Source organism: Meles meles, chromosome 8 (genome assembly GCF_922984935.1).
Source record: "Meles meles chromosome 8, mMelMel3.1 paternal haplotype, whole genome shotgun sequence".
Classification (NCBI taxonomy): domain Eukaryota; kingdom Metazoa; phylum Chordata; class Mammalia; order Carnivora; family Mustelidae; genus Meles; species Meles meles.
Window position 1 is genome coordinate 55,882,992 of NC_060073.1, and position 17,188 is coordinate 55,900,179.

General features: G+C 40.1%; 1 protein-coding gene and 1 pseudogene across 1 annotated transcript; one reads left to right on the forward strand and one right to left on the reverse strand.

The window, feature by feature from the left end:
• The first annotated feature begins 5,360 nt into the window (after positions 1 to 5,360).
• Positions 5,361 to 6,305, forward strand: LOC123949406 (olfactory receptor 56A1). Its single transcript, XM_046016836.1, has one exon. It carries the CDS (start codon positions 5,361 to 5,363, stop codon positions 6,303 to 6,305), a length of 945 nt encoding a protein of 314 aa, XP_045872792.1.
• A 2,704-nt stretch (positions 6,306 to 9,009) lies between these two features.
• LOC123950113 lies at positions 9,010 to 9,131 on the reverse strand (annotated as a pseudogene).
• Positions 9,132 to 17,188: the final 8,057 nt, after the last annotated feature.

Consider the following 17,188-nt stretch of genomic DNA (forward strand, 5'->3'; position numbering starts at 1 on the left):
GTGAAGAGAAAGAAGGAAGTACAAAATCTGTGTGTTAAGTGTGACAGAGAAAATAATAATAAAATAATAATAATAAACAACTTTCTCAGTGAACTAACTACTACAGTTATCCTACTTTCATTCTGAATTTTAATCTTTCCATAAACAAATAAGCATGCTGCAGTATGTTTCATTCCTGTCTTGCTTTTTTCTTCACTTATGAACTTGAAATGAGGCTCTTTAGCTGTGTGGTCAATCCTCCTCATTTGCACGTCCTCCCTTACTAACTTCATCACCCTTTGTTCTGGTTTCTCTTGGCACCAGTCCAATGAATTACTCTTGTCCAGGTCCCTATAAAATTTAACGTCTATTCATATTCTCATGTTATTGAACTTCTGCTTAACTGACAAGTTGGCCATATACTCCTTGAAGTTTTCTACCTCATTTTTCCTAGGTCACGATATTCTGATTTTTTTCATACTCTTCCAGACCCATCATTTATGTCTCTTTTTTCTTTTTTCACCCTTTTGGTGTTGCTGTTTTCCAAGGTTTCAGTCTCAGCCTTATGCTATTCCAACTACTTCAGCTATGTGCTAATGCTTTCTGAATTTATATCTTAAACTAGAATCATTCTAAATTGTTCAAACTCCTCATTTCTGACAGTCCAAGATAAATTTCTACGTAGAGTGTACACACCTCAGGCTTGACATATATTCAGACACACTAAACTTACTAATCCTCCCGTGTTTCACATCTTGAATGGTGATTCTGTTTATTCAAACCAGAAAATTCTGGGCGTCTCACCTACTGTCTCTTTCATAACTGTCTACATTACTACCAGCATATGCTGTTTCTTCCCATCTTCAGTGCTCAGACTTTGTTCATACAACACTTCTCATCTGGGCAATTGCAGCTTCCATTATTTTTGCTTCTGTTCTCTCTCCTTACTCAAATCATTCATAGCATTGCATCCAAAGTGATCCTCCCACAGCCCATACTTCGTCACCTCTCTCCCCTAATGAAAGTATTTCTGTCTTCTCTTTATATACAAGATTAATTCTAAAATTTTTAACATAGAAAAGGTCCTTCATAATCTAGCTTTCTCTTATTTTTCAACTTTGTTTTCTGCTCTTTCTTTCAATTCCCCACCCTCTTGGCTCCAGTCAAATTAAATATTTCACAGAGTTTCCCTCTGAAGTTTTTCTCCAAGTTATTTCCATGCTTTTACATAACCCATTTCATGTATCTGAAAAGTGGTACCCACAGGTTTTGTGCACACATGTCTTCCACATTCATCAAATTCAGCCCAGGTGTTAGTAACTTTAGAAAGTCTTCCTTTTTCTTCTCAGGCTGATTTTGGAAATTTTATTCTATGCCCCTCTATCATTCTGCTTGTAAAACAATTAATTTGTTATACAAATATTGTTGTGCATCTCTTCATGCCAAGCACTGTGCCAGTTGGTGAGCATGGTCCCTATTATCATGGCATGAAATGTTTAAATGGACTTGGGAGAAGGAGTATATAATCAAATTATTACACACATTCAAACTGTGAGGGTGGGACAATGTGCTATGAGAACATAAAATAGAAGATCTCGATCTTGTCTGGAGAGGGTTAGAGAAAACTGCTCAGAGAAGGGAATATTTGAACTGAGATGAATAGGATGAATAAAAAGTAAGTGGATGTGGAAGTATAAGTAGAAGCATGGGAGCACAGTCTTCCAAGAGAAATGGGAGCAGAAAGTGCATATTGTATTTGAAGATCTGAAAAGAAGACAGTGTGGCTGGAGCTCTGGGAGCAAGAGAGAGAGAGAGAGGGAGAGAGAGAGAGAGGTGTCAGATGAGACTGGAAAATGGGGAAGGAGGCAAATGTTATATGACCTAGTATTCATTCGTTCATTTAATTATTTATTTATTAATTTAATTAACTATGAGCACCTATAAAGGAATCTACCTATACACTGTACGTGTAGTGTGAAAAACACCAGCGGACATGGTTTCTTCTCTCATGAACTTGTGATTTAATAAAGTTAAGGATTTTGTTTTTATGCCTATTAACGATGAGAAGTCAATGGGATATTTTAAGCAAATGAGTGTCAAGATTCCACGTGTATTTTAAAATTTTTCTCTGACTTCAGTGTAGAGAATAGCTTTATAATGAAACCTAGAACACAGTAAATTTCACTCAAGAGACAGTGGTACTGTATACTTGGCTGGTGAGGGTGGTGATGGAGAAATAATTGGATCCAAGAGCTAATTTAAAAGGAAAATTTGATTGATTTTCTTGGTGGGTTTGTGATGGGTGGTACTGGTGAAGAATATGTTCAAGACAGTTTCTAGCCTTTGACTTGTGAGATAGTCCAGATGCATATGCTATTCACTGAGACAGGAGATGCTAGAAAACCAGGCTTGGGAGACAAATGGTAACTTAATTTTAAACCTTGTGAGTTTTGGTGAAAGACCCAAGTTGATATGTCAAGTAGGCATTTAAGGAGGTTTAGGCAAGAGATATAATTTAGTAAACATAGAGATGGTAATTGAGCATATGGACAAGGAAGTGGAAGACAGAGCAGAGCAGATTAGCACAGAGGAGAGAAGAAAATCAAAGAGAACGCTGGACTGAACCTTGAAACTTATGCCAGGGTGGTGGATGAAAAAAAAAAAACACACATAAGAGGGTGCCTGGGTTGCTCAGTGGGTTAAGCCTCTGCCTTCAGCTTGGGTCATGGTCTCGGGGTCCTGGGATTGAGCCCCGCATCGGGCACTCTGCTCAGTAGGGAGCCTGCTTCCCCCCTCTCTCTGCCTGTCTCTTTGCCTCTTTGTGATCTCTTTCTCTGTGTCAAATAAATAAATAAATAAATAAATCTTTTAAAAAAAAGCACATAAGAGAAAATGAGAACAGGAGGTATGAGATAAACCAGGAGATTGTGATGCAAACCAAACCAAATAGGGTGTGTCAGAAAGAGGATCTGATTGATTGCTTCAGCAAGATTTTTTTTTTTAAGAGGTATTTTGTGGGTCTATAGGAGGAGGCCATGCCAGGAGTTGTGGAATGGATGTGAGGTGAGGACTGGAGACAGTGAGTGTGGCAATGCTTGTGAGAAGTTTGTGTGTGAAGGGAGGAGAAGGGAGAAATAGCTGGAAGGAAAGAAAGAGGCTTTTTATTTTTTATTTTTAAAGATGAAAGATACTGGAGAATGTATGAAAGACAAGGCAGATCCAATGAAGAAGGAAATATGACTCCAAGTTAGGGAACTAGAACAAATAATTGATAGTGTAACTGCCAGGCTAAGAGGGCTACAATTCAGTGTAGGAGGTGGAAGGTTTGACATTTCAGGCTGGGCAGACTCTCAGTGGGAGGAAAGAAGGCAAGGGTGGGAGAAAGTACAAGTAGGTTGTTAAGTTTTATCTTGGGAAATTGAAGAAAATATCACTAGATACTTCTTTTCTCTGCAAGGTAGTGTTTGAGGCCATCTTCCAAGAGAGTTTGAAAAGAATGAAGACTTTTGAAAAAGGCTTTGGAAGAAGGGACAGTTGATCAGGCAAGCTTTGTAGGATGGACAGGCAGCATTGAGGGCTCATTTGAACTAACTATAAATTTATAGCTTTTACTAAAATGAAATGGCTGCTTTACAGCCATTTCATTTTAGACTTATTCTAAGAACACTTGGTATGACCAGGTACAGGCCCTGGAAAGTGAATGGTTGTATTCAAATAGGACTGGAGTTTTAGCAAAGGACTGATTTAATCAATTTTGTATTCTATTTTCTTCTAATATACCATGAGTTTGGGGAAGGGCTATAACAAAATTATTCATCAAAAATTATATTGGATAAGTAGGTGACTACCTAATTAAAGGTTTCCCAACCCATATCAATGTCAATAATTATCTCAAAAACACCTATTAAAGACCCTTCTCATGCCTCCTTCATCTTAGTACTGGATAATTGTAAAAACTAGGTGCGTTTTGGTCTATATTGTTAACATTTTATTTTCCTCACTGGTACCATGCTGACATAATTTGTTGCACATTTTTAATGTTGTGAGGTTATTACCTAGGATTATCCACCTATAAAATCTCAGTTTTTAAACTGATTCATTATTCCTTCATCTACCATAGCTTTATTTTTCAAATCTCACCGGTCTGTCTTTATGATATTGACTGGGATTTGCCTTTTGGGATGAGTGTCCTATATATCATTAGCTTCTTAAAGAGTGAGAGGCACACTTTTTAAAAACATTTTTTTGTTTTATTTATTTTTTTCATTGATCCAAGATTCATTGTTTATGCAGCACACCCAGTGCTCCATGCAATGCGTGCCCTCCATAATACCCACCACTAGGCTCACCCAACTTCCCAACCCCCGCCCCTTCAAAACTCTCAGATTGTTTTTCAGAGACCATAGTCTCTCATGGTTCGTCACCCCTCCAATTTTCCCCCAACTTCCTTCTCCTCTCCATCTCCCCATGTCCTCCGTGTTATTTCTTATGCTCCACAAATAAGTGAAACGATATGATAATTGACTCTCTCTGCTTGACTTACTTCACTCAGCATAATCTCTTCCAGTCCCGTCCATGTTAATACAAAAGTTAGGTATTCATCCTTTCTGATGGAGGCATAATACTCCATCGTGTATATGGACCACATCTTCCTTATCCATTCGTCTGTTGAAGGGCATCTTGATTCTTTCCACAGTTTGGCGACCATGGCCATTGCTTCTATGAACACTGGGGTACAGATGGCCCTTCTTTTCACTACATCTGTATCTTTGGGGTAAATACCCAGCAGTGCAATTGCAGGGTCATAGGGAAGCTCTATTTTTACTTTCGTAAGGAATCTCCACACTGTTTTCCAAAGTGGCTGCACCAACTTGCATTCCCACCAACAGTGTAAGAGGGTTCCCCTTTTTCCACATCCTCTCCAACACACGTTGTTTCCTGTCTTGTTAATTTTGGCCATTCTTCTTTTTTTTTTTTTTTGTTTAATTTTGGCCATTCTAACAGGTGTAAAGTGTTATCTCAATGTGGTTTTGATTTGAATCTCCCTGATAGCTAATGATGACGAAAATTTTTCATCTGCCTGTTAGCCATTTGTATGTCTTTGGAGAAGTGTCTGTTCATGTCTTCTGCCCATTTTTTGACGTGATTATCTGTTTTGTGTGTGTTGAGTTTGAAGAGTTCTTTACAGATCTTAGCACTTGTCTGTAGTGTCATTATAGATATAGATATATAGATATCAGCCCTTTGTCTGTAGTGTCATTTGCGAAGATCTTCTCCCAGTCCATGGATTGGAGAGGTGTACTTTTAAAATAAACTAAAAAAAAAATTGCCTCTTGTATTTGCTCATACAAATAGTCAAAAGAAGCCTCAAGATTCATTCCATGGCCTTACCCAGCAACTACTCCACTGCTCCAGTCTCTGAATTCCTTCTCATCTGCTTCCCTAACTACCAGAGTTGGCAGCACTGGCTGTCCCTGCCCCTCAGCTTCCTCTTCCTCCTGGCCATGGGGGCCAACGCCACCCTGCTGATCACCATCTGGCTGGAGACCTCTCTGCATGAGCCCATGTACTACCTGCTCAGCCTCCTCTCCCTGCTGGACATTGTGCTCTGCCTGACAGTCATCCCCAAGGTCCTGGCCATCTTCTGGTTTGATCTCAGGTCCATCAGCTTCACAGCCTGCTTTCTCCAGATGTTCATTATGAACAGTTTCCTCCCCATGGAGTCCTGTACATTCATGGTCATGGCCTATGACCGCTATGTGGCCATCTGCCACCCACTGCGATACCGATCCATCATCACTGACCAATTTGTGGCCAAGGCTAGTGTCTTCATTTTCACTCGAAATGCCCTTCTCACTGCACCTATTCCTATTCTCACTGCCCGGCTCCATTACTGTGGGAAAAATGTCATTGAGAACTGCATCTGTGCCAACTTGTCTGTGTCCAGGCTCTCCTGTGACAATTTCACCCTTAACAGAATCTATCAGTTTGTGGCTGGTTGGACTTTACTGGGCTCAGATTTCATCCTCATCTTCCTCTCCTACACCTTCATCCTAAGAGCTGTGCTTAGGTTCAAGGCGGAAGGGGCTGCTGTCAAAGCCCTGAGCACATGTGGCTCTCACTTCATCCTCATCCTGTTCTTCAGCACCATCCTGCTGGTTGTTGTACTGACAAATGTGGCCAGAAAGAGGGTCCCCATGGACATCCTCATCTTGCTCAATGTCCTTCATCATCTCATACCTCCTGCCATGAACCCTATTGTATATGGGGTTCGGACTAAAGAGATAAAACAAGGAATTAAGAAATTGCTGTGGAGAGCGATGTAAATACATAAAATAGATCACTAATTCCTTTTCTTCGTTCTCCTCAGTGATTTTTCTGGGCAGTGAATTGGACAAAACCTTGGTGAGTATTTATTATACACTCTGAAGCGCACTTCTTTTTTTTTTTAAACATTTTATTTATTTATTTGACAGACGGATATCACAAGTAGGCAGAGAGGCAGGCAGAGAGAGAGAGAGAGAGAGGAGGAAGCAGGCTCCCTGCAGAGCAGAGCCCGATGTGGGACTCGATCCCAGGACCCTGAGATCATGACCTGAGCCGAAGGCAGAGGCTTAACCCACTGAGCCACCCAGGTGCCCCCTAAAGCTCACTTCTTAATTGACCCAGATTTTTTCCTTTATTCTCCTCGCCTGGTTTGGGTGAAGGTAGACAAGAGGAAAAAAACATATTTCTTGAGTAACTGCTTTGAGCCTAGGAAACTTTATTTAAGTAAATTTAATCTTTCACAACATTTCTGTAGGTCTTATTATTTCCATTTACCGAGTAGGGAAAAAAAAAAATGCTTTTCAAGATGAGAAATGCCAAGAACCATCACATTCTCTGGGAAGTGGCAGAGATCGAAATCCAGAGTCCAGAGCGTGGGTCCTACAAAAATGCCCCTTCAAGTGCAATTGATGCTGGATACCAGGACTCTATCTCCTTTGCTTGTGTTTTGTCCTTCTGGATATCTATTTCCTGCATATACCTACTTCCTTGAGAACCAGCAGTTTCTCAGAGAAGGCACAGTCCTGCCTGACAAAGCATCTGCAGGTCTATAGAAGAACGTTCATAGTAATATACAGCAATGCCAGCTTCCTGTTCTAGCCTACACAGTATCACAACTTTTAATGAGTCTTAGAAAGGAGGATAGGTTGAGAGAGGAGGTGGGGAGAAAAGAAGCCATTTCCAGAAAATGGGGAAACTGACTAGGACAGTGGATTAGTCACTTCCCCTACATGTTGAAGCTCCTTATCCAATGAATTGAAAATCAGGTCTTCTTTGATCTGTTGACTCTGCTCAAGAGCTCTAGTTGAAGGTGAGAAGATAGCAAAGGGTCATGTTTTGGATTAGTGAGTCTAGTCAGAAGAAGAGCAAAGAAATAGCACTGGTTATTTTCAGAGATTTAATGTAAGCAAATGGTTTAATGGACGTTGGAAACTTGAAACTAAAACAGGGAATGCTGAAGTAATTGCAGAGGTAGCACCTGTGGGAAGAATCCTACACTTGGGAAGAATTTGGTCCTTGGATCTTAGAAGCTTGAAGATAGGCCCATTGGACTGTGTCTCACAGTTCTGAGAAGTGTGCTACCTTTAACTGGTACTGCTGTCACAGGAGCTCAGAGGAGGTGCCTTCAGAGCTGGGACTGAAATCTCTGAGGGTGGGACTCTGTCCTGCTGCTGCTGGTATCTCAGAGGAAGTTCGGTGAGGCTGATTGGATCCTGGGAGTTCCAAACACAAACCTAAATCAAACTCAAACCCGACCAACCAACAAATCCTGGAGACTAGAATAAACTCCACTGCCAGGTAAAGAGTCATTGCTCAGGAGCACTGATGAGACAGGGATAGGAAGAAGCAAGTATTCCCTGGCCTGCTTTAGGCTTCCGGTCTTTTCCTGCTGTTCTCTGGGGGTGGAAACTAAAAGGGAGCCAGCTGACAAAGAAGAGTCCCAGAGTCCAAGTCCCAGCATCCTAAAGCAGATCTGGATGTTGGATCTGGGGCTGAGAGACAAGAGTTAATGGCCATGAGGCTCCTGTTAGTTCTGAGTCTGAGGGCTTGTGACCACACCAGGGACAACTGAGGCAGCACCCTGCACTGTACACCAGCTCCCAGGGACTGGACACAGACTCAAGTCCTCCTGTGTGGGTATGCAAAGAGACATGGCATTATAACATGCTGTCACAGGGGCAGCTTTCACAGCTGTTGCAGAGTCTGGAGTTAGCTCTGAGCAGCAACAGAGAATGAGCACATCACCCTGCAGGGATTCCTCAGAGTAACTGCAGGTCTGGGCTGCCTTGGGCTCCGGGGCAGACCCTTCCAAAGCTACACTCAGTAACAGCAGAAAAGAAAAATGATATCTGTTTGCCAAAAGAAGAGGCTCTTATTACCCACCAGCTTAGCTCTCCTTTCCTCAAGCAGAGCCATAGGTGTGACTCAGCATTTGTCATTTTCCACAAGAGACTTCTCTCACGGGGCTCCCCTCCATCTCACAGGTGCTGGAAGAGTTTATCCACCACGGCCTTCCTCCTGTCCCTCAGAGGCCAGAAGGGCCAACTTCAATACTGATGACCTAAAATGATACAAATAATCTCAACGTCCTTGCATACTGATAACAGTGATAGTAATGACAATGAATAGGAAAGCTCAAATGTTTTAAGCACTTGCAATATACTAGCATCTGTACACGATAACATTAATTTTCATAAGACCCTTGTGTGGATGATTATAAAAATTAGTTTTGAAAACATCTAATAGGAAGGACGCAGTTCCTAGGAATAGGATACATATTGTCAGGCGTTATCGCCCAGAATTTGGTCCACTCCTTTGGTCTCTGTAGGAGTGCTTTCTCCACCTCTGCTATGCTTCTCCCAGCTGCAAATCCAGAAGGGACTCAAAGAGGAATCCTGTTTGTTGGTCATATTCAGATCTTAATTCCTGCCCTAGGCTTCTCTAGATCAGTGCAAATAGCCACCATATTTATAAGACTCAATTATATTTTTATATTTTATATATATATTTCAAGTCATCATGGCAGGTTATTGGGAAATGTTTTCAATTAGCATTAATCGCGCCTCGGATAAACCTCATTGGCTATACTACCACTACTCAAAGTTTATACTTTTTATATATAAAATATAAATATAAATGTGTATATATTTATATTTTATATATATATGTATAATTATACAATCCAATAATTATGTTGACTCAAACTGGAAGTACACAGTTCTAGAAACAACAGCTTGTGCTAGGGATTTGTAAGGGATGTAGGGGCCAGTACACCTGTTGTCATCCCTCAGAGTGATGAGCCCAGCTTCTGGCATATCAGGGGGCTCAGCAAACATCCCCTTGATTTTGAAATTGAAGCAACTAAGAGAAGAGTTAACCAATAGTGTCTACAATGCATCTTTCATTCCAAGTAGTAGAGCCCTAAGTATAAGAACAGACATGACATGTACTTGAGGCTGGCTCTGAACTTTGGTCTTTAGGAGACAGGTTAAGAGGAAAACAGTTTCTCACAGAATTGTCAAGCCCAGTGTAGGTGGCTCAAGGATCTGGTCACAGTGATTCTAAGATTTGGAGTGAGTCCTCATATAAATAAAGGGGATGGAGGGACAGAATTACCCAAAGAGCCAGATCTTGAAGAACAGACACAACTTTGCCATGAAGCTCCCTTTGCCAAAAAAAAAAAAAAGTCCTCTTAGTACAGTCTTTGAACATGTCTTGAATGGATAGAATGAAGTAGCAGAAACTAAAGGCATTTTAAATGGACACTTTAAAGTTACAAACTTCCAGTTTTAAGAGATAAGCACTGGGGATGTAATGTACAACATGACAACTGTGGCTAAAACTGCTGTATGGTATATTTGAACGTTGTTATGAGACTAGATCCTAAAAGTTCATAACACATGGAAACAAATTTTTCTTCTTTTTTTGTATATACATGTACTAGATAGTACTAGAGGTACTAGATAGTAACTAAACTAGATAGTAACTAAACTTGTGGTAATCATTTCACAATATATGTAAGTCAAGCTATTATGCTGTATACCTTAGACTTCTATGCTATGTATGTCAATTATATCTCAACAAACTGGAAATAAAAAGTAAGATGTTTTGTCAGTTTAAGTGAAAATCTGTGGAGTTAGTTTGCTAACACAGAACGACTGTGGCCCAATTGTACTGGAAGGGGGTGTTTTTAAAAATGTGAGAAGGGGAGGAGCACCTGGGTGGCTCAGTGGTTAAGCCTCTACCTTCAGCTCCAATCATGATCTCTGGGTCCTGGGATCGAGCCCCACAACAAGTTCTCTGCTCAGCGGGGAGCCTGCTTCCCCCCTCCCTCTCCCTGCCTCTCTGCCTACTTGTGATCTCTCTCTGTCAAGTAAATAAATAAAGTCTTTAAAAAAAAATGTGAGAAGGAGGAAGGAAGAGGCCAACCACTAGCCATTTGCCTCACTCCCTGTTTTGCACATTAGTCACATCTGCAAGAGGAACACAGAGCCTTTTGGAAAAGAATATCTGAAACCATTGAACACTGCTATTCAGGACCAGCGCAGATAAATGAAGAGCCAGTAGCAAGAAAGAGCAACAAATCTCCTGGAATTAAATTATCTGGAGGAAAAGGGAGTTTATGCTGGTGACCCGTGCTCAAAGCAAAGACCTAAATACTGTTGAAGGAACAAAACTACATTTTCCACATATAATAAAGTGGAGTTTGGGAGCCTTTGAGTACATAGTCATCCTGATACTCTCTTGTTTTTTAGATATATTCTAAGCCTATGGGTGTTAGCAATGAGAGCTGTGACGTCAGAGGCCCCATGTGGGACATCAAATTGTGCAGCCAGAGAATCTATGAAGGCTTGTGTTAGAGCCAAGAGAAATAAATTCTTCATAGCCGGCAAGTCAACACTGCTCTCTCGTGGATACTAACAGGAATAGCAATACTGGGGTGAACCCTGTTCTCAAACCTTTGCTTGATGTTTGAAAGGTGACTGATAATTCTGTTACGAGAACTCCTGGGATCTCCAACACTTAGGGAAGAGACAGTGAGTGGCTTCAAGAAAATACTGTACTTCCTGCACATGGGAATTTAATGGCACATGGGAATTTAATGATTAACTTAAAAAAAGAAAAGATTATAACATTTATACTCTGATTTTCTTTTCTTCAGTGACATCCAAAATCAATATCAAATCAATGATGTGAGTCTGGAATTCATAAGGGTAGAATGTATCTTGGTATTTAATAAGATGTTACATTAGCAGTATAGGCTAAGGATTATGCATAGTGATGTTTATTCATTTCTTCATCTCTTCAACCAAAAATTAGTTGAGTGCTTTGTGTGATTAACACATTAGTAATTAATATAGATAGTTAGGAATAGATAAACTACTTTTAGAGAAATTATGGTCAAAACAGTCCATGAACTATCATTTTCCCCAATTTTGCCAATTAGCAATTGAACAAAAAGATAAAATGCTAATGGTCATTCAGCTAACAGACTGGAATCAAGTGAGAAATCAGGCATGTTTGCTAACTAAATCCATTTTTCCTATCATGTTGTCTGGAGATTGAAGTACATTTTTAGACTTCACCTGGACAGCTTTGTAGTTTTCTGACATTTTTGCGCTCCAGATTAGGGATAGCAGAGGCAGCGCACATCAAAACCATCATATATCGAATTAGTTAATGCAAGTAAAGTTAGTTAATACAACAAGGATACCACAGTAACTTACCACAATACTATTTTACTTCTCATCCAAACTCATTCCAGTGCATGGGAGCTTTGCTTCATGTCAATACTTAGGGATCCATACTTCTTCCGTATGTAAATCCTCAATGTATTAAGCCCTAGGAATGTCCACAGATATTTCTGAATCTGGCTGATGTACAAATATTTTTTTTAATTTAAAGATTTTATTTATTGGGAAAATTGGACAGCCACATGCAGAAAAATGAAATTGGACCACTTCCTTACACCACACACAAAAATAGACTCCAAATGGTTGAAGGACCTCAATGTGAGAAAGGAATCCATCAAAATCCTTGAGGAGAATGCAGGCAGCAACCTCTTCGACCTCAGCCGTAGCAACATCTTCCTAGGAACAACGGCAAAGGCAAGGGAAGCAAGGGCAAAAATGAACTGTTGGGATTTCATCAAGATCAAAAGCTTTTGCACAGCAAAGGAAACAGTTAACAAAACCAAAAGACAACTGACAGAATGGGAGAAGATATTTGCAAACGACATATCAGATAAAGGGCTAGTATCCAAAATCTATAAGGAACTTAGCAAACTCAACACCCAAAGAACAAACAATCCAATCAAGAAATGGGCAGAGGACATGAACAGACATTTCTGCAAAGAAGACATCCAGATGGCCAACAGACACATGAAAAAGTGCTCCACGTCATTTGCCATCAGGGAAATACAAATCAAAACCACAATGAGATATCACCTCACACCAGTCAGAATGGCTAAAATGAACAAGTCAGGAAATGACAGATGCTGGAGAGGATGTGGAGAAAGGGGAACCCTCCTCCACTGTTGGTGGGAATGCAAGCTGGTGCAACCACTCTGGAAAACAGCATGGAGGTTCCTCAAAATGTTGAAAATAGAACTACCCTATGACCCAGCAATTGCACTACTGGGTATTTACCCTAAAGATACAAACATAGTGATCCGAAGGGGCACGTGTACCCGAATGTTTATAGCAGCAATGTCTACAATAGCCAGACTATGGAAAGAACCTAGATGTCCATCAACAGATGAATGGATCAAGAAGATGTGGTATATATACACAATGGAATACTATGCAGCCATCAAAAGAAATGAAATCTTGCCATTTGCGACGATGTGGATGGAACTAGAGCGTATCATGCTTAGTGAAATAAGTCAATCGGAGAAAGACAACTATCATATGATCTCCCTGATATGAGGACATGGAGAAGCAACATGGGGGGGTAGGAGATAGGAGAAGAATAAATGAAACAAGATGGGATTGGGAGGGAGACAAACCATAAATGACTCTTAATCTCACAAAACAAACTGGGGGTTGCTGCGGGGAGGTGGGATTGGGGGAGGGGGAGCGGGCTATGGACATTGGGGAGGGGAAGCGAACCATAAGAGACTATGGACTCTGAAAAACAACCTGAGGGTTTTGAAGGGTCAGGGGTGGGAGGTTGGGGCAACCTGAGGGTTTTGAAGGGTCAGGGGTGGGAGGTTGGGGGAACAGGTGGTGGGTAATGGAGAGGGCACGTTTTGCATGGAGCACTGGGTGTTGTGCAAAAAGAATGAATACTGTTATGCTGAAAAAATAAATAAAATGAGAAAAAAAAAAACCCAGAAAAAAAAAAAATAAAGATTTTATTTATTTATATGTGAGAGAGAGAGAGAAAGAGAGAGAGAAAACACAAGCAAGGGGAGTATCAGGCAGAAGGAGAAACAGGCTCCTAATGGGAACCTAATAGGAGACTTGATCCTAGGACATTGGGATCTTGACCTGAGCTGAAGGCAGACACTTAACTGTCTGAGCCACCCAGGCATCCCATTGTTCCAGATCTTGTAGGAGATTTTAGTGGCTCACTCTGAGAGAGATTTATATCACTTTTTCTATCATTCCATTGGCCACACTGCTCACATAGATCCGGCTGCCTACGGCTGAGGCTGGGTCACTGAATAATCATTTCTTAAGAGAAATGATACAAGAGAGACTCTCGGATGTAAAATATACTTACCTTCTCCCCAGGGGAGACCACCCAGGCTCTCACACAGTCCAAGATCTCAAGCAGGGAGTGTCTTCTCCATCAAGTCCTGATGTGATTCCTTGTGGACCAGTCATTTTTCTCACTACATAGGTAATGGTGGAGTACTGGTACCCATCATTAAGATTCCCATTTGGAGGGGAGGCATGGAATTCATTCAGTACGAACTTGTCCATGGTAATGCTGGAATATTTTGAGGGCAGGCACTGCCACATTTTTACCCACTGAAGTGGTGGAAGTTTCTTGACTACACCCTGGTTATGTTCTCTGGGAGGAACTTGCCGTTGTTTCTATGACCCCTTGTTCTGCCTTTGGGGGGTTGTGCCTTCTTCATCATCCCCCATGGCATTATGACATGCAGGTGCTGGAATATGTGACATCTTTTGCATTACTGCATTTGGAGCCTGCTTCCAGCTCATAAAATATTAAGATCAATAATTGCTTTAATTATTTATCTTGATATTAAAGATAAGATACAATGCATATTCAATTAATTAAAGTTGAGTTTGATAGACTGACCTTTACTATATTATTATGAGCATTCAGTTACATGCACTATTACTTCTGGAATTTTAGAGAACGGTGAGCTCTTCAGTTATTTTTCTCTTCATTAAGTTAAATTAATATACAATTCTTAGGTTTCTTCCTCTGCCCCAAAGCAAAAATTCTTAATTATTAAGAATTTTAAATTAGAAAGGTACAGCATAGGGGAATATAGTCAGTGGTATTGTAATAGTATTGTATGGTAATGGATGGGAGCTACATTTGCGGTGAACACAGCACAATGCACAGACTTGTCAAATCACCACATCGTACACCTGAAACTAATGTAACATTGTGTTAACTATACTTCAATAAAAAATATTAATAAGGAAAAATAATTGCTTTAATTATTAATCAAAAACTTTCTTTAAAAGCCAAGCTCAGGTGTCTTTGTCAACAAACACCCTCAAAACCCAAACAGGTTTTTGATCTATTTGTATCAGGCAGTTCCATGCACTAGTAATCACACACACATATATTCTTCAGTATAATTTAAAAATTTTTTCTTTTGTTTCTTTGTATTTTCCAGTTCACCATGCCACTCCTTTTTAGGTAATGGTGTCTATCTAAGGTCACTGGACTTGAGTACAACAACTATGCACATAATCTACTTTTCTTAGTTCTGGTTTCTATGAGTCTGTGTTTTTCAAAAACAGTCTAAAACTTTCTCTTAACCTCTGATGTTCCAAGCAGTAGGGCAGTTTTTGAAGACTCCATATTTATGGACTTTCTCTATTATCATTAATTTCTGCTTGAAGATCAGCCAATTTTCTGCTAAGCTCATCCACTTATCATAATAACTTATCAATGAAATAAACAATTGCAAATACCCACAATTATTTTCAACTGTAACCAACCATTTCCCCTAGACTTACTATTTAGTAGAGGTGTCAGCTTTCCTTGTTGTGTGATCTTTCTAAAATTGTTGTCAATTTTCTCAGTGCCTGGAGTGTTAGTCAGGATATCTTGCTAGCTGAGAAAATGAACAAGTCCAATGTGTTAGGGGTTTAACACATACAACTTTATTTTTTGAGGACATCCATCCAATGCATGTGGAAGAGGAGGCTCTCCTCCATGCTGTCTTTAAAAAAAAACAAACACCTAACTTCTTCCATTGTGTGGTTACATCATTTCTAGGGCTTCACGTCTTCTGTGGATTAAGTTCAACTGGCCAGAGTGGTGGGGAGAGAGGGTAGAGGACACCAAGTAGGCTGTAAAGATTGTGCCTAGAAGAGGTATGTGTCATCTCCTTGGCCAGACTCAGTCTTACAGCCCCACTAACTATAGGTGAGCCTTGAAAATGTAAATGTATCTGTGTGTCTAGGGGGAAGAACTCAGTTTAGTAAACGTAGCCTTGTCTCTGTCATTTATATCCATTGTTTGTTAGGTGAACTTCAGGTATGCAGTGGGAAGGGGGAGAAGTGGTGGGAGAATTCTGGATATTTTGTGACTCTCCTGGTCTCTCTGAGACACTGTGAGCCCTAGAGCCTGGTTTGCTCTTTGTTTGCCTCTTTCAGAACCCTTATTAAGTAGATCATCAGGTTTTATTTTAGACTCATAAGAGAGAAGCAAAGGAGCCTTTCTGAGTTCCTTCCATGTTTTCTAGTCATCCCCGTATCAGTAGTAAGGATGAAGAGAGGGACATTAGTATCTGCATCTTAGTGGATGGGTACAGGGATTTGAATGTCCTCCCTTCCAGACTCAGTCTGTGGCCCAGGACTGTCCAAACACATTCCTGAAAGCTGCCTCAGGATTTGCTGGGATGACATCAAGAACCTGACATGGGAATCAAATGAAGTAATGCATTTTCTGCTTAGTCCTTGAGTTTGTGCAGAGTTCTTCTGGCCTGTCAAGAGACATTGCTGTTAGGACACAGCAGGTGGGGGACCTGGTGAGTTAATCTTTCAGGGAAGGACAGATCTTGCTGGATTTATCCCACAAAGTCACTGAATTTATTGCCTTCACTTGGATGTTTATAATAGAATTAAGAACTGTGTCCTGTTTGAGAAAGAGGCTGTGAGTTTCCTTAGACCTATGCTTGCCTCTGAAAAAGTAAATATTGATTTGTCTATAAATGGAGCCAAAAGAGATCTGTTCATGGGTCCATGTCCTGTGCTTGCTCAGAGCTGGGTGAGAGCAGTTTCCTTGCTGCTGCCTTTGGAGGAGTCTGAGGAAGTCTGTGCACTCTTATGTTTATCCAGCCAACTACTACCCACTAGAAAGTATTTCTGAGACTGTAATATCACACTTCTCTACAAGTCTTTTTCCTGTTGTGGGGCAAATACTGCTTTGGTTAGTATCACCACCTTCACTTTCCTGTTGCACCATCATCTCATCTTTTTTCTCAACAAAATGGATTGCATAGTTCACCTACCCCCTCCCTGTCCTGCAACCCCTGAATTTTCTCCATATTTTTTGTTTCTCTTTTGTTGTTGTTGCTTATTTGTTCATTCATTAGCTTAGGTGTATTTTTAGATTCCACATATAAATGAAATCATATGGTATTTATCTTTCCCTATTCGACTCATTTCACTTAGTATAATACTAAGTCTATTTGTGTTGTCACAAATGGCAAGATTTTATTCTTTTTTATGGCCAAGCCATATTCCATTGTGTAGATATACACTACATCTTCTTTATCCATTTGTCTATCAAAGGACATTTAGATTGCTTCCTATCTTATATATTTATATATATTTATATAACATATATATGTATAACATGCTATGTGTTCCATATGTCACATTATACATGTTATATATGTACTTCATATTATGTTATATATACTTTATTTATATATATAGTGTACTTTATATATATACATATGTATGTATGTGTATATATATATATATATATACACACACAC

Excerpts from the sequence above, each read along its gene's own strand:
- LOC123949406 (XM_046016836.1), top strand. The coding sequence starts at position 5,361 with ATGGCCTTACCCAGCAACTACTCCACTGCTCCAGTCTCTGAATTCCTT.